The sequence below is a fragment of the Musa acuminata genome, chromosome BXJ2-5, assembly GCF_036884655.1.
Source record: "Musa acuminata AAA Group cultivar baxijiao chromosome BXJ2-5, Cavendish_Baxijiao_AAA, whole genome shotgun sequence".
Lineage (NCBI taxonomy): Eukaryota > Viridiplantae > Streptophyta > Magnoliopsida > Zingiberales > Musaceae > Musa > Musa acuminata.
The window spans coordinates 9,845,842-9,867,584 of NC_088342.1; the positions used below are offsets into that span (position 1 = coordinate 9,845,842).

General features: G+C 41.3%; 3 protein-coding genes and 1 long non-coding RNA gene across 13 annotated transcripts; 2 read left to right on the forward strand and 2 right to left on the reverse strand.

The window, feature by feature from the left end:
- Positions 1-417: 417 nt before the first annotated feature.
- Positions 418-4,494, forward strand: LOC103985069 (homeobox-leucine zipper protein ROC3-like). 7 transcript variants are annotated; one of them, XM_065108728.1, is made up of 11 exons: positions 420-761; positions 842-1,059; positions 1,132-1,249; positions 1,369-1,557; positions 1,654-2,127; positions 2,206-2,307; positions 2,383-2,595; positions 2,800-2,968; positions 3,053-3,321; positions 3,408-3,503; positions 3,595-4,494. In XM_065108728.1, the coding sequence occupies exons 1-11, from the start codon at positions 615-617 to the stop codon at positions 4,012-4,014; spliced, it is 2,415 nt and encodes an 804-aa protein (XP_064964800.1). In that variant the 5' UTR covers positions 420-614; the 3' UTR covers positions 4,015-4,494. The 7 variants fall into 7 exon arrangements, with proteins under 7 accessions (XP_064964797.1, XP_064964798.1, XP_064964794.1 ...); XM_065108725.1 differs by having other exon boundaries at positions 418-761; positions 2,383-2,968; positions 3,402-3,503; XM_065108726.1 differs by having other exon boundaries at positions 418-761; positions 2,383-2,968.
- On the reverse strand, positions 1,240-2,907 carry LOC135612430 (uncharacterized). The gene is made up of 2 exons (XR_010486968.1): positions 2,770-2,907; positions 1,240-2,674 (listed from the first exon to the last, which is right to left on the reverse strand). It is a non-coding gene; the product is annotated as an uncharacterized LOC135612430 (long non-coding RNA).
- A 357-nt stretch (positions 4,495-4,851) lies between the features above and the next one.
- Positions 4,852-11,560, reverse strand: LOC135612429 (inactive poly [ADP-ribose] polymerase RCD1-like). The gene is made up of 7 exons (XM_065108729.1): positions 11,357-11,560; positions 7,893-9,122; positions 7,462-7,703; positions 7,288-7,364; positions 6,679-6,855; positions 6,499-6,594; positions 4,852-5,198 (listed from the first exon to the last, which is right to left on the reverse strand). The coding sequence occupies exons 2-7, from the start codon at positions 8,960-8,962 to the stop codon at positions 5,160-5,162; spliced, it is 1,701 nt and encodes a 566-aa protein (XP_064964801.1). The 5' UTR covers positions 8,963-9,122; positions 11,357-11,560; the 3' UTR covers positions 4,852-5,159.
- A 2,455-nt stretch (positions 11,561-14,015) lies between these two features.
- LOC103984914 (bZIP transcription factor 1-B) lies at positions 14,016-20,367 on the forward strand. Of its 4 annotated transcripts, none has more exons than XM_018826793.2 (13): positions 14,016-14,212; positions 14,369-14,639; positions 14,750-14,809; positions 14,940-15,026; positions 15,820-15,903; positions 16,021-16,080; positions 16,179-16,342; positions 16,459-16,513; positions 18,148-18,190; positions 18,268-18,536; positions 19,487-19,564; positions 19,649-19,774; positions 19,856-20,367. In XM_018826793.2, the coding sequence occupies exons 2-13, from the start codon at positions 14,589-14,591 to the stop codon at positions 19,979-19,981; spliced, it is 1,203 nt and encodes a 400-aa protein (XP_018682338.2). In that variant the 5' UTR covers positions 14,016-14,212; positions 14,369-14,588; the 3' UTR covers positions 19,982-20,367. The 4 variants fall into 4 exon arrangements, with proteins under 4 accessions (XP_018682338.2, XP_018682336.2, XP_009400763.2 ...); XM_018826791.2 differs by having other exon boundaries at positions 14,017-14,212; positions 14,744-14,809; positions 19,859-20,367; XM_009402488.3 differs by having other exon boundaries at positions 14,018-14,212; positions 14,744-14,809.
- Positions 20,368-21,743: the final 1,376 nt, after the last annotated feature.

Sequence of the window (21,743 nt, forward strand, 5' to 3'; positions counted from 1 at the left end):
TGCCCGCAGTTAAAGTCGCATTTACCACCACGCGCTCTCTCTCTCCCTCTGAAACCTCCCTCCCACTAATTACCCCCACCGGTAATAAATAATTACTACCAATAAAGCTTTTAGTGAAAGAGAGTGAGTCTTCTTCTTCTGATGGAGAGAGAAAGAAGAGTTAATACCGTTTGTCTGTGAAGCAGCACAGAGAGAGAAAGAGAGCGGGGAAAGAAGAAGAAGAAGAAGAAAAAGCTTAAGTGTAGGTCCACGAAGAGGGAGAAGACAGGAGGTCTTCTCTCTTGTTTTCTCCTCTCTCTCTCTCTCTCTCTCTCTCCCAGAAACACCGACAGTGGTTAGTGGCATTCATTTCTCGCCATTACTGCACTTTCCTCTATCCCATTCCTCCTACATTTCTTTCTTTCTTTCTTTCTTCTCAGATCTCCCCTTCCTTCTTCTTTCTTTTGTTTTCCTCGTGTCGTTGTACTCTAATTCTTCGAGGATCTCTCCATCGACCGTGTTTGGTTCTGTTTACTTGACGATGGACGAAGTGTGGTTCTGAGAAAGGCAAAACAGTCGAGTGTCTTCTTGTTTCGAGGGCAAAAGAAGTGGAGGTCAAGAAAGAGAGGCTAAAGATGTATGGAGACTGTCAAGTGCTGTCATCCATGGTGGGAGGCAACGTTGTGTCACCCGATTCGCTCTTCTCCTCTTCGATCCAAAATCCTAGCCTCAGCTTCATGGCTAACATGCCACCATTCCATGCCTTCTCCTCCATCATTCCGGTAAGCACTGATCTCTTCCTATACCTTACCCTACGCGTTCTCAAAACATTGTCGCTAAGATTTGGTTGTGGTGGCGTAAGAAGGAGGAAGGGATGATGTTGATGGGGAGGGGTGGGAGCAAGGAAGAGGAGATGGAGAGCCGCTCTGGTAGCGGACCCCTGGACGGAGTGCTCAGCTGCGGCGAGGACCACGACAACGAGTTGCAGCAACCGCCGCCGCCGTCGCAACTGCAGCAGACGGCTGCGAAGAAGAAGCGTTACCACCGCCACACCGCCCGGCAGATTCAAGAGATGGAAGCGTGAGACTCTCACCACATCCATCTCTGTTAATGATATGGTATGATGTGATATGATTCGATGGCCATTAATAGGATGTTTAAGGAGTGCCCTCACCCGGACGAGAAGCAGAGGATGAAGCTAAGCCAAGAACTCGGCCTTAAGCCTCGCCAGGTCAAGTTCTGGTTCCAGAACCGCCGGACTCAGATGAAGGTGCGTCTGCAACCCTTCATTCATGCATCAGTACCAACAATGATACAAGAATTAGATGCTATTCGTTGTGGAAGAAAGCTTACTGATATGCATGGGATTGTAACTGCGGCACGCTGCAGGCTCAACAAGACCGGGCGGACAACGTGGTGCTGCGGGCGGAGAACGAGAGCCTGAAGAACGACAACTTCCGGCTGCAGGCAGCCATTCGCAACGTCGTCTGCCCCAGCTGCGGCGGCCCGGCCATCCTCGGCGAGATGTCCTTCGACGAGCAGCAACTGCGCATCGAGAACGCCCGGCTCAAGGACGAGGTACTGAACCCTAACCTAGCTCCTCCCAGAACGACGTTACCTCCACATGCACTTGCTCTTGCTATCATTTCCTCTGTTCACCACTTCAATGTGCAGCTTGAGCGTCTATCCTGCATCGCGTCGCGTTACAGTGGCCGGCAGTTGCAGCCATTAGGGCCGGCACCGCCTCTACTGCTCCCCTCTCTTGACCTTGACATGGGCATCTACTCCAGACACTTCCACGAGCCGCCGGTGGTGAGCTGCACCGACCTGATCCCCATCCCGCAGATCTCCGATGAGCCCTCGCCGTTCCCTGGCATGCTCATCATGGACCAAGACAGGCCATTGGTTCTCGACCTGGCAATGACGGCAGCAGATCACCTGGTCAGGATGTGCAACACGAACGAGCCGCTGTGGATCCGAAGAGGTGGTAGCACCGTGGAGGTCTTGAACTTGGAAGAGCATGCGAGGATGTGTCCATGGCCGATGGACCTGAAGCAGCAACAGGGGCGGTTTAGGACGGAGACTTCCAGGGACAGTGCCATGGTCATAATGAACGGCATCACAACGGTGGATGCCTTCCTGGATGCAGTGAGTCAATCTTTTCCTAGATCCATGAATCGTCTCTGTAGCATCATGAGCTCTTACCCTGTCGGTTACTTTGTCCAGAACAAATGGATGGAGCTGTTTCCTTCCCTTGTCGCAAAGTCCAGAACGGTGCAGGTTTTGAGTCCCGGAGTTCCCGGCCACGGCAATGGCTGCTTGCATCTGGTAATTTGTCGGATCACCTCCATGAATACACGTTGTTGTTGGCATCTGCTTTGCTCATGTTCGGGCCATTAACAGATGCAGGCAGAGCTGCAATTTCTATCTCCGTTGGTGCCCGCCCGTGAAGCTCACTTCTTCCGGTACTGCCAGCAGAACTCAGAAGAAGGCACTTGGATTATAGTCGACTTCCCCGTTGATGGATTCCGAGATGGCATTCAAAGCCCCTTCCCCTGGTATAGAAGGAGGACTTCTGGTTGTGTCATCCAAGATATGCCCAATGGGTACTCCAAGGTACGGAAACTTGATTTGCTGTGTTTATGTATCACCGGGACAAGAAAAAGCTCTTCTATGTTCTGGGAATGTTGCTCACCTGCCATGATCACTTCTCTAATAGTAATAGAGGACATGGTTAAGAATTTTATGGAGGAACACAGGAGAAAGATAACAAGAACAAATCAGAGTTACCTGCTTTATACCTCATATTTCTTTGGGCAGGTGATCTGGGTAGAACATGCAGAGGTGGAGGACAAACCAGTGCATCAGATATTCCAGCAATTTGTCAGCGCCGGTGAGGCATTCGGAGCTACACGCTGGGTTTCAGTCCTACAAAGGCAATGTGAGCGGCTCGCGAGCCTTATGGCGAGAAATATTTCTGACAATGGAGGTATCTCTGCCGATTCATCCCCACAGAAAAGTCCTACACTGAACTGTGTTGCGGTTCTCTCATCCGTGTACTCCGGTGTTTCAGTTATCTCATCTCCGGAGGCGAGAAAGAACATGATGAGGCTGTCACAGAGAATGATAACAACATTCTGCACCGGCGTGTATGCCTCTGGAATGCAGTCATGGACGGCGCTCTCGGATTCTTCTGATGACACGGTCCGGGTGACAACTAAGAAAAATACTGCTCCCGGCCAGCCAAATGGGGTTATTCTCACGGCAGTGTCCACCACATGGCTTCCTTCCTCCCATCACCAGGTGTTTGAGCTTTTGACGGACGAGCAAAGGAGGTCTCAGGTACTTCGTGGTTTGTTGTTTACTGCAATCTGCATCTTTGTTCGTGTCTTGAGGTAGCTACCTTCTTGTGTCTCGTTCAGCTGCAGTTGGATGTGCTCTCCAGCGGGAACTCGTTGCATGAGGTGGCTCATATAGCCAATGGCTCGCACCCGAGGAACTGCATATCACTGTTGCGTGTCAATGTCAGTATGCCCTCCCACGCACTTCATCCGATTTTGCTTTCGATTGCTGACTGAGATATTTTCTACGTGCATGTGTAATCCACTCGCTCAGGCAGCAAGCAACTCCTCCCACAGCGTGGATCTCCTGCTCCAAGAGAGCAGCACCCACCCCTCCGGTGGCAGCATCGTGGTGTACGCCGCAATCGACGTCGACGCCGTGCAGGTGGCGATGAGCAGCGAGGACCCGTCCTACATTCCCCTCCTCCCGACCGGGTTCGTCATCTCGCCCGCCGCCCGCCAACCAAACGCCGGGACCAGTAGCGGCATCGATGGTCACGCCACCGTCGGATGCCTGCTCACGGTCGGCATGCAGGTGCTCGCCACCGCCGTCCCCTCCGCCAAGCTTAACCTCTCCACCGTCACCGCTATCAACAACCACCTCTGCAACACCGTGCAACAGGTTAGAGCCGTGATCGCCGGTGCCGGTGGCACGGCCATGGCCGAGCCGGCTGCCGTGGCGCCGGATCAATAACACGAGGAAGTGACTGGAGTTACCTGAACCCTAAGTACTGAACCATTAAACCTCGTCAACATGTCTCTTCAGTGACGATGGCCCCAGTGGTCGTGTTGGCGAAGTAGAAGGCGGGGTTCAAGGTAAACTCCAAGGATGGTAGTGGAGTCTGTAGAGTGTCTAGTTCAAGTGGCAGCGTCGTACTGTAACATGTCAGTGGAAGAAGAGAGCCCAAGGAGACTAGTTAGGTTGAAGGAGGGAAGTCAAGAGCGCACCAGATGTGACCCTTGCTCGCTGGCGAAGCCCATCTCACGAGGGGAGGAGGGCGTTGGTTCGGGAATTGACTTCTTGCTCTGTGGTGGTCAGCTTCCTGTTGGTTTGTGTTTGTGTTTGTGTTTCTGTTGAGTTGCCTCGGATGGGGGTTTGGTTGGTAGAACTGGATTGAATGATGCATGCTGTGCTGGAACCATTATGGTTATTTATGTTGTGTATTCATTGCTCTGTTTGCCTATCTTCCTTTTTCTTTTTTTCCGACTTGGGATTTGGTGTCAGGGACCAGCCACCGCAGGAGAGCCTTGATGAGGCTGCTGGCCGCGAACAGAATCAGCTCCAGCACTGATCCAGGTGGACATGGTTGCATCATCTTTGTTCTGCTAGATATTCTCCATGAATGAGTCATGCGGGCGCAGCTTGAACAGATGGAAGCATGCGTTCTAGCGCTTGCAATTGTGATCTGGACGAGCGCAATTATGGGATTCCCTATATGAACAGGGCAAGTAAGGAGGTCATGAAGGAAATCATGATCGAGGTTAAGAATCGCCAAAACACATTAAGATGACCGAACTTTCAGACTACCAATGGACAGCAAATAATAATATATTTGATAACATGCAAGACAAAGAATATAATAACATCCCCGAGAGTCAACGCCTACAACAAAGCAGAGGACTGTCATGTTCCTACAGAGCATGAAATATAAAATATAATTCCCTGTATCATCTGCCTAATTAACTTGTATTGACACCATTAGGATGATGACCAGTAAACCAACTCAAACCTGGAGGCATCCGACTCCCAACGCCTGTCTGACTCTGTTCCAGCTCCTGCCAATTTGCTCTGAGCAGAGGCGCATCACCACGTCAAGACTTGTTTTACAGGCCTGTGGGCTAGGATTTTGGAGCTTGATGTCTGGCCATAGGTGGTAACTGCAAAATACAGCAGTGGTTGAGGGATAGGGTGGATGTAAAAGCGTCAAAATATGCAAGTTTCATTTTTGCTCCTTGAAGCTGATCGAGTAAATATCAAGCCGATGTGCTGTTGCTGAACTAATTGTAGGGATGGAATACTAGAATTCCTACAATTAAGCAGGTTAACCTACAATCATGGAAGATAACATAGCCAAATTAACCGAAACACTTGCTCAAAAAAAAACTTTTGAGCCATCTGCAAATCTTGCTGGTTGGTGTATTTCTATTCTGAAAACGATCTTAAGAAAGTTAACATAGCCAATGCCTCTCAAAAATCCAGCATAAGAACCAATGTACACTTCTCATCCAGCATAAATATCAAGATAGGGTGGAAATAAACTGACATGAGAAAAGTAAAGCAGACTATACAAGGGAGAAAGAGGCACGGCTAAAAGACCAGAGATTCTTTCTGTTAGGTTAACAAACGTGACACGCAAGGAGCAGGAAGCACCTAAACACGTAAGGATCAAGGCATCTCATAAACAGGAACTGATGCTTATATTTATCTAGCATAACTTGGGAAAACTAAGTGATGGGAAAATTCTCAGCCAACCATGCAGTGGATGCCCTAGATTAAAGACATCCCAACAGTAAACATAAAGCATACCATATCGGACGAGTACAATCGAGACACCCAATTTGCCTTTGTTGACTTCTCAGAACCATGGACTTGTTCAAGAATGGAAATTATAGGAACCCATACACTTCATAGGTTTACCCTTAAATAAACTAGTCTTTTTATCAGAGATATATTCGCAACCCAAGCCTAGTTGGTGAACAAGGGATCCGATATAGAAGCTCTACAATTAAGTTCAACTAACCATAATGTTGGAGCTAGTTCCACAATTAGCGAAAATAGTTCAGTGCTTAAGAAACAAATTTGAGCTCAAGGCTTTTAACTCAAAGGCAAGCTCTCAAGAGAACCTAGCCAAAGCTTGTCCTTTAATACCTTTGTTACCCACAAGTAGGTAGTGCACCTTCTAAGAGAGAGGGATAAAAATGTAAATCAGCTACAAGCAAACAAAACCTAGTGTTTGCCCATAATGGATAAAAATTATCAAAATTTCATAAGAGCCAATAGGACCAAAATAAACTATTAAGAAAAAAAAAACTCAAAATAATGGATTGCTCAAGTTTTATGACCAAATCTATGCTATTCCGCTTCATCATATGCCAAAAGATCAGATCTGAACAGAATCACAGATTTAGTAGTCTAGCAGGTACTGCATGAGCAGCAATCAAAATTGATAAAACTGACCATGTGTTGTAGCCTCATTATTGTAGAACCCAATAATTTATCACCAATAATCTGTCTTAACTTTTTAACCAAGTCAATCCTGCTTATCTTCCTCTTCTGACAAAAGGAAAAAACATATGGAGTTAATCAATATGTGAAAGTACATGAAATCAAATAGTAATATTTGAAAATCAAAATGACCTTAAAATCTTCATAATGAGTGTTAACCAAGTCCATGTCTTGAGGAGGCACTTTAGTTGAAATTGCAGCAAACAACATTGAAAAGGGCATCCATGGAGAGGTTGGAGTTCTTGGAGCTCGACCTGACGATAAACCTCGAAGCTGATTTGCAACAACTGGAGATGGGTGGCTCTTATCCTATGGCACAAAGGAGGCAAGGCCATCACTTAGTTCAATAACAATAGAAGAGCAAAAGTACTGCTTCAGATTTAAAAAAAAATAGCACAATAATTATGTAATCCTAGGTCTTCTGTTGTGGAACCTAAACATGGTTAACTGGAGATCCTAATATGAAGTTTGTTCAGCATCATCTTCAGAACTTTGCCATGCAATAAAAAATTCTAGCATGGATTACAGAATTTGAAGAAATACAAACAGAAAACCCATTTCATCATAAATATGCAAAAAAAAAAAAATTGATAAGATGGTCAGCCATTACTGTATATCCATCAAAAAACGGACTAGTTGGCAATCTACTACAGCACAAGAATCCTAATAGCTAAGATCTGGACTATAATTAAGTGTTCCATGAAATATGGTCTAAAAATAATTATAATTTGTAAAACACACCTGATATAAGCTGCAAGGTGAATTAGAATTTGTTAAAGCAGACACATAAGACATACCACCATCGCTAGCCAAACATTCTGCAGTCACAAATAAAGTACAGGCTTTGAAATAAAGTTTGCACTCATATAAAGGAATTAAAAAAAAAAATCAACCAGATGCTACGGCAAAAGTTACCTTTGGCATTGGTAGGCAAATTTATAGTCACAATAAATTCTGCATAGATATGAGTATACATATTCAAATCCCATATTATATAATGCTTTGGATTCTGAAGATCATCGACCCCACTGTCAAAGTTCTCATGGCTGGCCTGATGCTGGTTAGATCCCATGGGAATTAGCTCCATGTTTCCCATAATAACGCGGCACAGCATCATATGGATAAAACCATTGTCGTCAACATTAGAATAGCGAGCACTGAAGACAATATATGTAGATTAGTGATATTTCTTCATCATGGACGATTAGCAAACAAAGAATAGTGCATGACCAAGAGGAACCATCAAATGCAAATAAAGGGCTGTTTGCAGCCTTCTAGAACAAGAATTAAGGATCATTCCATAATTGCCAGAAGACAATCATGATAAAATTGATATTGAACCTCACCAGACATTTGAACAATTTGCTGGTGCAAGATGAATGCCATTGCCAAACAGAGGCTTCTGTTCAGGTATCTTCAAAACCCCTTTCAACATCATCTCTTCGACAGCACCTTTGGAGGAAGCAAGCCATGCATAACGGACATTTGCATTGCCACGGAGTTTTTGGGTGACCACAACCTGCTCTTGAAAAAAGCCAAGTCGACTCAAACCTAAGTCATTTTCCACTGGAGTTTTGCAGATTCCAAAAATGTCCTTTGCATCAATAACTTTGCCCAAACTGTGAAGTAACAAATGCTGCACAGCACTGATTCGCTGGTCATCAGCCGGCCTAACCTTTTCCTGCCAACTTCCTGAAGCAGAGACATTTGGAGGGAGAAATGAACACGGATCATTTTCTCCAACAGTTTCATTGTCTTCAGCACAGGCAGAATTTTCTTCACTCTTGATCCTCTTGACATTAAACATAGCCTCGTCATCGAGTCGTAAACTTGAGCTTTCAGCAGCACTAACAGAAATCTTCAAATGGGCTTCAACTTCACGAGTACCATTTGGATCACAAATCATGTGAACTTGTTTGCCTTTGCCAAAATGATAATGTTCAGGACACACTTCTGGGAAGAAACATTTCCCATCTACATCAATCCAAGCAATTGGTTTCTGTAATCCTGTTTTCAAATCTATGTAAATCATGTGCATAAAGTCTAACAAAAATTGCTGATTCTGAATATCTGCTTCAGTAATTCCTTTCTTTAGACGAAAATCTTCCTGGACCAAACTGATGATATTCTCAGGAAAATCTCTCCATTCACCATCCTCAAAAGATAACACTCTGACCGGCAACCCACTTTTTGAAAAATTGCGATATTTATTAACAATATGGCTCTGAAAACTGCAGCTGAAGTTAGATTTACAACTCATCATGTTGCAGCCCCTTAGAGAGGATCTGTCTGTGATATGCGAATGTGCTACTAGGCCATGGCCACTAGTGAAATATGAATCAGGTTCTCTCTTTCTCTTCAGACTGTGCATAATTCTTTCATTTTTATCCAATACCTTTACGCTCATATCTTCCATTTTTACCCAAGGAAGTGTCTGTTAACCACTGACTAATTCTCTTCAAAGGGCTTGTCTCCACAAAAACAGCCAACCTCACTTGAGGACAATCAATAACTTCCCGTCGAGTTATAGATGGAAAAATTCATGTAATGGTAGACCGACAACAAGCAAGGAAATCCTGGAGCAAATAGAAACAAGCACAATGTTCAACATATTTTTGTAAAGCGTGCTAATAGAATTGCAAAAGCAAAAAGAAATCTTATTGCAAATCAAAGATGCTGCACAAAATAGAATCCAAATTCACGGTGGCAGGCCCAATAACTTAAAATATAAAAGGACCAAACAAGCCTCAAAGTTGTAACTAAAAAATTCTTGACACCAACTCTGAGGATTCACACTCTTCTCTTTCTATTGGAACCACAAGTAGAAAGAAGAATATGCAAAATGTGGCCCTAAAACCAAATGACCAAATCCAAAGTAAGCAGAAAACAAACTGTTTTCAGTGAATAAGGGTGTATATCAGTTCTAAACTACTATTAATAAAAATGGACTGTAGACCCAATGGAAGTCCATGTAAAAAAATTTCAATCAGTTCAAGAGTTGTTGTCTTCATGTCCTACTAGATTTTCTGCCTAATCATTTGTATTCATGATATTTTATCCTCATTGACTGGTTTGCATTTGCTCTCCTGTAATTATTTATCATCTGTTCTTCTGCAGATAAAGTGCTGAGGTGTGCAATGTATTTTGATATTCTTCTTCTGGGCCTACTTCTTCAGTCCTAAGTAGGCTCTTAGGAGTTGCACAAAGAAATATTAGGTGATGGCCCATTAGAGAAACATTCGGTCCTTTGGTCTTTTTGAAAGGAAAAAAAAAACTGCATCATCCTTCCATGTGGACCACATAACCCATGAGAAATCATGGCGATACATATGTAATTTATGATTTGTATGGCATGTAATGAGAATGTTATATTCTAAGTGAGGGAGTTTGTAACAACCCAATCCGATTAGTACCACATTGATAGTAGGCTTTGGCAAACTTTCAAGTGTTCTTTTTTTGGGGGCATCAACCATGTAAATTTTTAGGCTAGGTTCATTATGATAGCAATCAAAGGTAATCCTGGTAAGGCTTTGACCCTTACCATGGACTACTTTAATTGTAGCTCTCTAAGTAAAAGTTGGGAACTCTATGTCCTTCATGGAAACTAAAATGAATCTCTACTTATTTTTATTGGATCAAACAATGATGCTACCTTTGAGCCCAGTAACGGTGTATGTAATTTTATCAGCACCAAATTAGATTTTTTCCATGGGGCTATGGCAGCATACACTGCTATCTTCTCTGGGGCTATGGCAGTCTGATCGGGATGCAAATGACTACTGCCATGCTGGGAAAAAAATGAAGGTACTTACGGATTGCTTACATCGTTTTTATAATTGCATAATTTCATTGTCCATGTGTGAGACGTGAAAAGGAGTGAAACTTTTTTCTCTAATGTCAATCTCTTCCCCCATTCTCACAAATTGAATAAGTACTATCTCTGCTAGTCATGAACTTATCCTCTGCCAGATTAGTATCAGTGGTCATCCTACATCATTGTCACTCGGTAACGAACAGAAGATTAAACACTGGCACATAAAAAACACCATAAGTAATATAAATTAGAGGAGGATCGTCTAAAGAATAAGTCAAATTTTCCGGAACTACCATGAATTTTAGAGCCCAGAAGTGTTCTGAGACAAAGAGGGGATCCGACCATGAGTCAAAGGCCTTGTCAACTTGGAAAGTATTGCATTCAAAGACACCTAAAAGGAGGCCACTTAAACTGCAAACCTTATGGCTGTCTTACAGGAAAGATCAAGGACCCCTTGTATTTTGCTGTGTCCTATGAGATTTCAGAAGTGAGATTGCTATTTTTACTTGGATGTCTATCTCAGGGCTGTTACGTCAGTAAATTGATGCAAGTAGCCCTTATGTTCCCTTAATCAAGTAGAACATCAGAGTCAATTAACATCTCAAAAAAAGCAATTTACTGACAGAACCATAGAAAAAACCAAAGATCATTTTCCCTAAGATAATTAATCATGTCGATCAACATGATCCTTTTCCCTTCAACATGCATCATGACCAAGCAACGACCAGAACCACCCAACCACTCATTTCCACCCCGATTGCCCCGAGTTCGCACCATGACATCAGAAGAGTACAAAAACCCCTCTCTTTACAGACAAAATCCACCTACAACAACACATTTGAATGAGCAGATCTAGCCCCAGATGTAGAAACAAAAGCACAAATAAGACGAAACGATGGGGATGAAACGGAATAAACTTCTCCTACATAAAATTTCATCGTTAATAGATCAAAAAGCGAAAGAACAAACAACAGGATCGGAAAGAACAATCGATACCGTTGAAGGCAAGATAGCACATCTCCGCGACAAGGGCTCTTACTCTCTCTCGCGATCGGAGGGGCCTCGATGTACCAGATCGGCAAAAGGAGAAGAGCAAGAGCAGGTCGGCGGAGGGACGGGCGGCTACAAATAGCAGAACACGGTCAGCGATACGCCGCTTTCTTGCGGCCAAAGGAGAAGAAGAATACTGCGATCTGCCGACCTCCAGCATCCAACGGCCAAAGAATAGTTTTGGATCGATCTCAAGGCGTTGGATGGGGCCCGATATTTTGCCAAGAGTGGGGAGTGGAGCGCTTGTGAAGAAGATGTGGGCAGCGGCACGTGGCAGGCACAGTGCAGTGAGCCGTGGTTCAGCCTCGGGCCGGTTCGAGTTCCGACTTCGACCGGGCGTGCGGTTGACTCGAGCGGAGATTACTTGCAGATTACGTTAGTGATGTACGTGGACGCCATCTTAGACTACTAAAACGAATTCAAGTGTCCGAGTTAATGTAAGATGTCGTATGCTGGCGGATGATTGTGGATACATGGTATGTCCCTTTCATTCCCCATCTCAATTGCTTAGCTTTGCATGATACGGGGACATATGTGATTAATGTATGGGCTAATTAGTTAGTTATGTTGGTGTCTCTTCGATACTTTTAAAAATTATATTGGATTCTTTATATTTATTAAAGCAAAATATTTAATTTTATTTTTCTTCTCATTATCAATTCTATTAATAAAAATACCGTACATATTATTATGTATAAAAAATAATATTAAAATATAATTGTAATTTTATAATATTATTCTCGTTGATATTAAGTTTTCCTTTATGTAACTTTTATGAAGGTGATTTTCTTATTCGACTTCAATATCTGAGTTTAGACTTAGCTATCGGCACCCTTTCGATCTTTTTATTTTTTCCAAAAAAAAATTTTTGTTTCTTTCCTGAATTTTTTCTTGTGATCGATGAAAATAATATTATAAAATTATCTTTTTAACTTTGTATTGTACAGCACATGTTATATTTTTGTTAGTAGAGTCGATGACACGAGGTGAAACAAGACTAAATATTTTATTTTCATAAGTATAATGATGACTCAATTTAATTTTTGAAAATGTAAAGATCAAAATACTAAAGATAACTAATTACATTTAATTAGTCCTGAATATACTGTTCTCATTTATATCTTTTTGCATTGTGTCAGAATGTGTTATCATCGTGATTGTTGGAACACTCGGTTTGATGAATTTTGATTCCAAATTCACGTGATAAAATGCGATGAAACTAATCGAGTAAAGAAATGTTGGTGTCAATGATTATTTGTTGCGATAAAAAAACACTCATAATGATTTCGAGTGTTTAGTATTAATTCGATAAGTTTAGAATGAAAATATACATGAAAATTTTTATTTTATATATTAGTTGTTTTGATAACTGAGAATTAAACGCCTTAATAAACAAATATTGTGTATAGATATGTAAGTTGATGTATTATTATATACGGATCCATTGGATTTCGTATGTTGTGATTGAATCTTACTCGACGTAGTTAATGAAGAAATATTTTCCGTACATTTCATGTTGGCTTGGCATTCATAATTGATATCTTATTGTATTTGAACTAATTGAATTTGGTGATTAGAGTCTACATTGATTAAGAATAATAATTATATAAAAATAATTCGTATATATTATTAAATTATAATTTATATATTTTAGATTAGATTTAAGCTCTAATTAGTAGTACAGTTTCTCTGAAGAAAAAAAATCTCTTTTTTTATTTTTTTTGTGCTCTTAATTTTTATTTTTCTATAATTCTCATAATGTCCCTTGTTGTCCCCTATCCACGTCCACCCCACTATGAGGCTTAGATGATTTCTATCATGATGGCTGTCGAGCCCTCTCTCACATTGTCTTTCTCTTATCGTCTTTGTTTAACTTTTAATTTCGTGATCGTCATTACCCAACTCCACTCTATGCATCTATCATCTTAGGACGATTATAAAATCATGATTTTATTATAGAGTATCATGATATAAGAAGACTACAAAATAGAGACGAAGGTCATATGTATTGTGACAGACGATAAGTAAGAGAGAGGAGGAGATAGCGAGGACTTTGACAAATATGGTAAGGAAATGCTTAGCAAATGGCTATAAGAGAGAGGTCTTCTATGTCGAAGATGATGGTAATGCTTAAAGGAATGAAACAATAAGTGAGTTTCATGCAAACGATGCCCGACATGATGGGCTACACAAAGGAGGGAGGGGAAGTCCCACCCGATCCACTTCCTTCGCAGCAATCACTTCCCATGAAAATGACAAAGCCGATGGGCGATGGAGATGGAGTCGAGCGAGAGCGATCAGTAGTATGGAGTGGAGATGGAGGCGGACAATAGTAGTAAGCAAGAGCCGTAGGGAATCATACAGAATGGAGGTGGACGAGGACGAGAGTAGAGACACCGAGTTGACGACGAAGGGCATCATAGATATTATAGAAAATAAGAGTATCAAATTAAAATAAAATAGAAACTTTTTCATAAAATTCGCCCTTGTTAGTATATCCAAGTTAGTAAAGCCCAACCCACTTAATCCCTGAGCCCAACATTGCTATACTTGTATCTTAGTACGTACGAGATGACGGAAGAGCTTGAAAGGGACTCGAGCTTTCTAAACACAAAATACCTACGGATTCCCACTTTGCCCTCCTCTGCCTCTTCTCCCCAGCATCGGCCTCTCCCCCTTCCTCGCACTCCTCTCCCTGCGGAGATCGACGAATGGGATCGCCCGACCGAGATTTCGCGCTCTTGTTTGGTTCATGATCGAGCTTCCAACTCTCGCTGGTCCCGCAAGAGCTTTGTATTTCATGTAAATTCCATAGTTTTTCTCGATCCAACGTCTTCTATGTGTGTCTGGAGATAGTTGTTTCATTACTTTTCGGCTAGATTTCTTTGGATTCCGGTTTTCTTGTTTCGCCACCGGCATTTTTTTGCTCCAGATTTGATGTCTATGGTGCTTTCTTAGGGTTTCGGAACAGTTAGGGTTTTGAAGCGAGATCTAAGCCGGAATTTAGTGGTTTCGGCTGTTGATCTTCCCAATTTGGTTAGCTGTGCGGAGATATTTGCTTTATGTGATGCTTTGAGAGAGAAATAAGATGGCTTGACAAGAGAAACAAAGGAAAAGAAGAACCAGCGGGAAAAAGAAACATACTAGAGTACGGTGAGGTAGAGGGAGACGTTGGACCATGGGAGGCAGTGAAACAGATTGCAAGGGGGCGAAGACTTCAGCCACGCAGGTACTGCATTCCAGTCATACATTTGCTGATAGGGTTGATTTTGACTGTTTAATGTGAATATGAGTTCCCGTAATATCTGTTTGTTCTGGTTTTTCTCATCCCAGGAACAGCCACCGGCCGCAAGCTCCAGCCCTGGCGCTGCAGTCTATCCTGACTGGTCTGGATTTCAGGTTATAACTGGAAATTTCTCGCATCATAGATTTGTGACATTTGAGAACTTCCCAAAAGATCTACGAATTTACTGAAAAACTTGTCTTCAGATGTTATCATGACCTTAAAATTTTTATCTGGCTCAAATAGGCATATTCACCGGTGCTTCCACATGGCTTCTTCCATTCTCCCGTGGTGTCAAGTCCTCAGTCTCATCCTTATATGTGGGGAGCTCAGGTGCCTTTTCTGATATATATATATATATATATATATATATATATATATATATATATTCTCCTTTTTTCCAGTCCTCAATTCTCAGATGCAATGGAGTCCTAGCAGCTGGATTAATCATTTTTGTGTCAATGTACGAGGAGTTCAAATATGGAGGGACATAATCTGAATTTGGAAACTCTGCATGTGATAAAATGATTCTTCTGTCCAACTTTTGTTCATTCCATACAAGGCCAGATATGTCATGGAAGAGAAGAGTTCATTGTGACATGCCATGAATGGCTTGATGAAACAATGATGATGCACATGTAGATATAAACCATCTAGCTTGGAGATAGCTTACTCGTTCAGAGAAGGGACAATTAATCCCCATCAAATATTACAATTTCCTTTGTGTTGATCCCATCACTGGCATTAGTCTATGTGCCAACAGATTATTAGTACAAATTATATTATAGCATGAGACAAGATATTCATAGTTATTGTGTTTGTAGAGAATTTCTTTCGTCTAGGTTGCTTGTACATTGACTAAAGAACCTTGAGAATTTATAGAGAATTATTTATGTTTATAAGGACTAATGATATTCATAATTATTATAACATGAGAAATTTTCTTGTGTTAGGTTGTTAGCCTGAGTGTAAATCTAAAGAACCTAAAGTGGAAAAAATGGAAATGAGTGAATATAAAAGGAGGATAGTGGTATAAATTCGCATGAAAGTTAGTTTCTCATGTTGTTGTATCGCATTTATGATACTTCGGTGAAATGTATTTATAATCATTCTTTTCCCTTTGCAGCACCTTATGCCACATTATGGAACACCACCACCTCCATATGTTATGTATCCTCATGGGATATATGCACATCCATCCATGCCACCGGTACGTCTTGTTACAACACAACTAAACCAAGATTTATTCCTTTGAAATTCATGACTTGTTTTCTCCAGTGCAATGCAAGGTTCCACTAACTACTTTTCTGCTGCAATATGTGAGTAGGGTTCTCACCCGTTTAGTCCTTATGCTATGACACCTCCAAATGGCAATGCTGAAGCTTGTGTGAGTTGCCTGCTAACCCACAATGTCAAATCTATTCTTGTCCAGCAGTGGGTACAACTGTAGCAAAATCATGAGCCACATGCTTTTGCATCTCACAGGGGAGTGTTCCTGCAAGCACAGGAGGAGATGCAAAATCATCTGAGGGTAAGGAAAGGAATCCAATTCAAAGATCAAAGGGAAGTCTTGGGAGTTTGAATATGATAACAGGAAAGAACAACAATGAGCTAGATAAAGGAGCAGCTAATGGAGTCTTCTCAAGAAGGTTGACTTAATGTCATGGTTTTTGTTTATCATGATCACGAGGCTCTGCTTTCATCTAACCCTTTTGAGCCTTCGCTTTAAATATTCTTATCATTGATGTGAAGCTATTGTATCCAGTGGTGATAGTGAAAGTGAAGGTTCAAGTGAAGGAAGTGATACAAACTCTCATAATGTGAGTCATCTTTCCTTTATTGCTTTCCTGATTGTTTGTGGAAAACATCTTAAAGTTTCATGTTAGTAGTAGAGCATCTATTAGCTGTTACCTCATAACAAGTAACCTTGGTTGTATTAGAAATTCTATGGCCGATAATGTTGTGTTTCCCAAATAAACTTGCATAACAAATTTAACTAGTGGCTTGCTGTTGCGTTGATATTGAAGCATCAAACTCCTGGAACTCCAGAATGCTGAAAGGTGTTTGAAAAAGCTACTAGTTTGAGAAACAATAATAATTAACTTAACGACTTTTTTAATCTATTTTTAATAGTCAAGATTAATACTTACATAGTGAACTTCATATATTTTACATGTATCCTCGAGTTATGCTCATTTTATGACATCCTCTGAGGTCAAGTGTTAATTGGTGGGGTTTAAAATATACTTTTAAGGACCTTAATTTTTCACTTCAACTATTAGTAATAGATTCTTGGTTATGATATAATGTGCATCTATTTCATTAAATATATCACATTTGTATGTGCAATTATTGTTTTTGGAGTTCCATACCTAGTTTAATGTGGTCATATGTGGATTTAATCTATTTACAAAGGATATTGGCCATTGGGAATTTGAGCAACATTTGTGGTTTATATTTATTTGGAGCACAAATGTTTTCCATATATGCCATTTTAGGCCTTCAAAATGTTATACTCACCATTGCAATATTTCAAGATACGTATCTACCAACGTTTATACTTTAAATTTTCTGTTAATGAATGTTAGTGATGATCTAACTTAGGTTGGTTTAGAACCCATATTATATATAAATCAAGTATTTCAAAGGTAAAACTAACATTAATTACTATATTTTTCGTGGAGATGACAAATGTAACGATAGATATATATAAAAGTTCAAAAAGAATTAAATATATAAATATACATTGCATATATGTTAACCATGATTAGATTAATGATATAGACAAAACCTAACAGAATGTCATATATGACCAGATATTAATTTTCAGATGATATATATGCATTTTCAAAGAATGGGATATCTAATGCGGTTTTTTGGAAGTTTAGTGGATGTATATATAAAAACCCTTTCTGAACTTAGTCTTTGCTTCATCATCAGGACCTTTGCAATAAGGCCAGGCTATTCATGAAGATGCAGTCTAATGTAATTTTAGTTTGTTGATAAGTATGATGGGGGAGGACAAAACATTAAAAGAAATCTCATATGTTGTGACCTAGGAGTAATATACTTGCTTCCAAAGCAGATCTAGCATCTTCACCGATGGATGGAAAACTAAGATGCATTGAAGCTAATGCGCTTATTATCAGGATATTTAGTTTACTGTTTTTGTTAAGTCTGACTAATTTTGTCCAAAAAAAATTATTTTCTGACTGTCCATCTTCTTTTTGCTTTTCAATTTTTTTCCAGCTTCCATCTTAATCTTGAACTATTAACTATATTCTCAAGCATGCATGTAGTGTTGAAACGCCGACAGTTGATATAGTTGTGGAAGTGCTCTGTTTGTAATGGCTTTAGAAAAGTCGCTTTTACATGTAATATTAGTACTCCTTACTTTGTTGTTTGCAATTATCTTTGAGTAGATCAAATATTAATGTTGTGTAAAATTGTATAGGACTCAGAACCAAAGACAGGTGATGGACAGGGCCCTTTGGATGGTAGGCATTATATATTTTGTGCCTAGTCAAATTGATGAACTTGACGTCCATGACATTATTTCCATGTGTTATTGCAGAGACATCCCTGAATGGCACAAGTGGTGTCATCACTGCACCATCACATCAAATGGTGCCAATAATGCCTATGCTAGCAGCTGGAGTACCTGCAGCAGTTGCTGGTCCGACTACTAACTTGAATATAGGAATGGACTACTGGGTTGCACCAACGCCATCTGTTATCCCTCCAGTGCGTGGGAAGGTTCCTGCAACAACAAATGCAGGAGCAACAATTCCTGGCACACTGGTTGGATCCAGCGAAAAGGTTCCGTCAGAGATTTGGCTACAGGTTTTGTCTCAGCTTTAGGCCTAGTTATTTGAATTATTTGTACTGATCATCAGTCTGTCGCCATAGAAGTCTTTAACTAATTGTATGATCATAATATATATTAGGGTCAAATTAATATGTGCCTTGAGTCTTCACGGTTGTCATGCCCATTTTATGGTGAAGGATCCTCACAAGTGCTTTGAAAATGCATGGCAAAGATTAAGATACTGGTACTTGGTCTATACTTCTTCCATGTGTGCTAGATATTCTGGCATTTATTGGAAAATTACATGAATATCTGGGTACTCAGAGGATAATTGAATGTCGCCTGTGAACAATTGGGCCTTCAGAGCTTTGTCATTAGAATATCATCTTAATTGGCACCGGTACTGGCCAACTCTTACGTTCTAGTCCGTGTTACTTCTCTTATTTCCAAACTTGATAAACTTTTGTTACTTATAAATGCTTCGTGCATATCAATGCGCAGAATAATTTATTATTTTTGCGTATAGCATTCATCACATTCCATTAGGTTTCAGCTACAGATGTTTCTTTGATAGCATTCATCACATTAGGTTTCAGCTACAGTCATATAGGTGTCCTGTATCCCTGCATAATATTCAAGTTCCTTTTAAACTGCTCTTTGGACAATCTACTGCTCCCAGGTAGGTTATATATCTGAGTCTGCTGTCTGAAAATGACAATCAGTGGCAGGTTGGCAATGACTTCTCATTCTTTGATTAAACAACAAATTTTAGTAAGTGCTCTTCCTGGCGTGGTTTTCAGTGAAGTTTGAACCTTTTTATTAGGTCCTTCAAGTTAGTGTCATATTTCTCACTGAAGCCAGTGACGCTACAGTTTTGTTTCTGTGTCCCTTTATTCTATCTTATCTGCATCACACTACACTGTAATCTGGAAATGGCTTTTCAGTGTTCTTTGTTGTTTGACTGTATGGTCCTTGATGAGTTCAGGATGAAAGAGAACTCAAAAGACAGAGAAGAAAGCAGTCAAACAGGGAATCCGCACGTCGATCTAGGTTGCGCAAGCAGGTACAATGCATCTAGTGAAAATAGGACTGTTTTTAAAGGACATTTCATAGGTAATTGTCAATGGCTTTGAGTTGCTACTTCCAGGCAGAGTATGAAGAATTGGCTCAACGTGTTGAGGTTCTCAAGGAGGAGAACACTGCCCTTAGAGCAGAAGTAGACCGGATCAAGAAAGAATATGACGAACTTCTCAGTCAAAATACCGCTCTTCAGGTATCAAATTTCATCTTCATTTGCAGCCTGTTGTTCTGTCTGCAATATGCAAGCTGCAGAACTGATGCTGCATCTTGGCAGAAGAAAATCGAAGAAAATACAAAAGAAGATGCAATAGTAGAGATGAACCGCCAACAAGCCGAGGACAAGAACTTGGATTCTGATCCACAAGCAGGACAATTAGACGGCAAGCATAGTGGTCACTAAGTTTGCAACTGCTTTGTACCATTTCCTCCAGCCTAACCTGACCAAACCATGGCAGTGCCCCTACACAAGAACTAATGCAGTCGCTTATTTCTTAGTACCATGTTGTCTATACTATCTCAACATGGTTTTTTACTTCATTGTCTTGACTAATCTTTTAGCAGTCAAGCCAAGCAGCGCGACAGTGCTGGAATCAGTTGTCTCGTTATTTAGAGCAAGGCTAGCAAAGATTAAATGATATTGTCATTATTGATCGATGTGTAATTGGAGCATTATGTAGTTAACAGTGTTTTCCCACAGCACGCCTACAGCATTGAGCTCAAGAACCACACCATCAACTATGTATTGTCCTAATTGGACAGAACTCTAATGAAGCTTGTGTGTACTTACTTTCGGTGGCTTTTCTGCAAATACATTTTTTATACTTTGAATGAAACATTACGAAGATTTATACTATGGAAATGTCGACAATGAAATTGGAAGCAGTTTGCTCTTAAAGTTGATATCAAGATGATGGTGACATCCTTCATTGAGTTATTTAAGCTTTTCTCTTGCGGGAGTTGCTGTGGCGTGGACATTTCGCAGTCACTGTGCAGGATGGTGAGCTTCGGCATCATCTGGTCATCGGTTCCATTTTTCGTTTCGTCTTTTCAGGATTATTATATGCAAAGCTTTCTTCAGCATTGATTTTTGAGGTCCCTAAGAGCCACCTGCAGCTGCAGAGGATGGAGGGTGTCATTCTTTTGTCTGGTCTCTATCTTCGAATCGTCATATTCTTGCGATTGCTGCAGAAGAAACGTGGCGAGGACCCATGATTCGAGGTGCAGGTGGCGTTCGGCGTGATGAGGACGGCGAGCAAAGTGAAGCTGCGTCACCTCCGTCTCCAATGGCGAGCCGACAGCGACCGCTGCTTGTTTCCCCGTCTCTTTCGTGGTGACTCGGAACCGAACCGACCTTGGGCGGCTGTGACGTACTAGCCTCGGCCTCGGTTCTTCCTGATGCCCGTGACCGGCGCCTGCCGTCGTGCAGGGCCCCACTAGCTTAGTCGTCGCGAATTAACCCCACCACCACTCACCACCGTTGCTCCTCTCGATATTTTAATAACAGCGGAATGGATTGAAACGTTGTACATCGATATTTTTATAGGTATAAAAGTATTGAATATTGATAAATTTATTAGACTGATATGTTTTTGAGATAAGTAACATAGAATATATTTTAACCATGAACTTAGACTATTGAAAGATTAATTATCGAGCAAAAAATCGAACATTGCATAAAAAAATTATCGTATCGAAAAATGAACATCGAGTCAAAAGATTGATCGACGTGTCAGAGATCAGACTTCGTACTATAGGCTTGGGCATTGTACCAAAAGGATCGAATATTATGTCGAAAAATTAGTCATCATAGAAAAATTGGTATATCGATCAAATTAATGATATACCGAAGGAAAGACAATATGCCATAGGTTCAAACAAGATATCGAAAGATCAAACGATATACTGCCTGTTAGAAGGCCAAATTGGTGGCCTAAGCAAGCCTGAGTAGTGGTATCACAAGGCTCAAGTGATACTACTGTTATGGTAAATAACTTTTTAAGCCGTGGCCTCGGGGTCGTCGCGGCTCGGTTCGGGGGTCCGGATGTCGGGGATCTCGGGCGGCATCCCTCGGGGTCTCCCGGCGCCCGAGCACGGTGGTTCGGGTTGGGAGGTCGGTTCGGCAGGTCGGGTCGGCGGTTCGGGTCGGGAGGCAGCTCCGCCGC

Excerpts from the sequence above, each read along its gene's own strand:
- LOC103985069 (XM_065108722.1), top strand. The coding sequence starts at position 615 with ATGTATGGAGACTGTCAAGTGCTGTCATCCATGGTGGGAGGCAACGTT. Across the intron at positions 1,060-1,131 it reads CAGATTCAAGAGATGGAAGC|GATGTTTAAGGAGTGCCCTC; the intron begins GTGAGACTCTCA and ends GGCCATTAATAG. Across the intron at positions 3,504-3,594 it reads TATCACTGTTGCGTGTCAAT|GCAGCAAGCAACTCCTCCCA; the intron begins GTCAGTATGCCC and ends CCACTCGCTCAG.
- LOC135612429 (XM_065108729.1), bottom strand. The coding sequence starts at position 8,962 with ATGGAAGATATGAGCGTAAAGGTATTGGATAAAAATGAAAGAATTATG. Across the intron at positions 7,365-7,461 it reads TTTGCCTACCAATGCCAAAG|AATGTTTGGCTAGCGATGGT; the intron begins GTAACTTTTGCC and ends TTGTGACTGCAG. Across the intron at positions 6,856-7,287 it reads CACCTTGCAGCTTATATCAG|GATAAGAGCCACCCATCTCC; the intron begins GTGTGTTTTACA and ends TTTGTGCCATAG.
- LOC103984914 (XM_009402488.3), top strand. The coding sequence starts at position 14,589 with ATGGGAGGCAGTGAAACAGATTGCAAGGGGGCGAAGACTTCAGCCACG. Across the intron at positions 15,027-15,819 it reads CTTATATGTGGGGAGCTCAG|CACCTTATGCCACATTATGG; the intron begins GTGCCTTTTCTG and ends TTCCCTTTGCAG. Across the intron at positions 16,081-16,178 it reads ATGGCAATGCTGAAGCTTGT|GGGAGTGTTCCTGCAAGCAC; the intron begins GTGAGTTGCCTG and ends TGCATCTCACAG.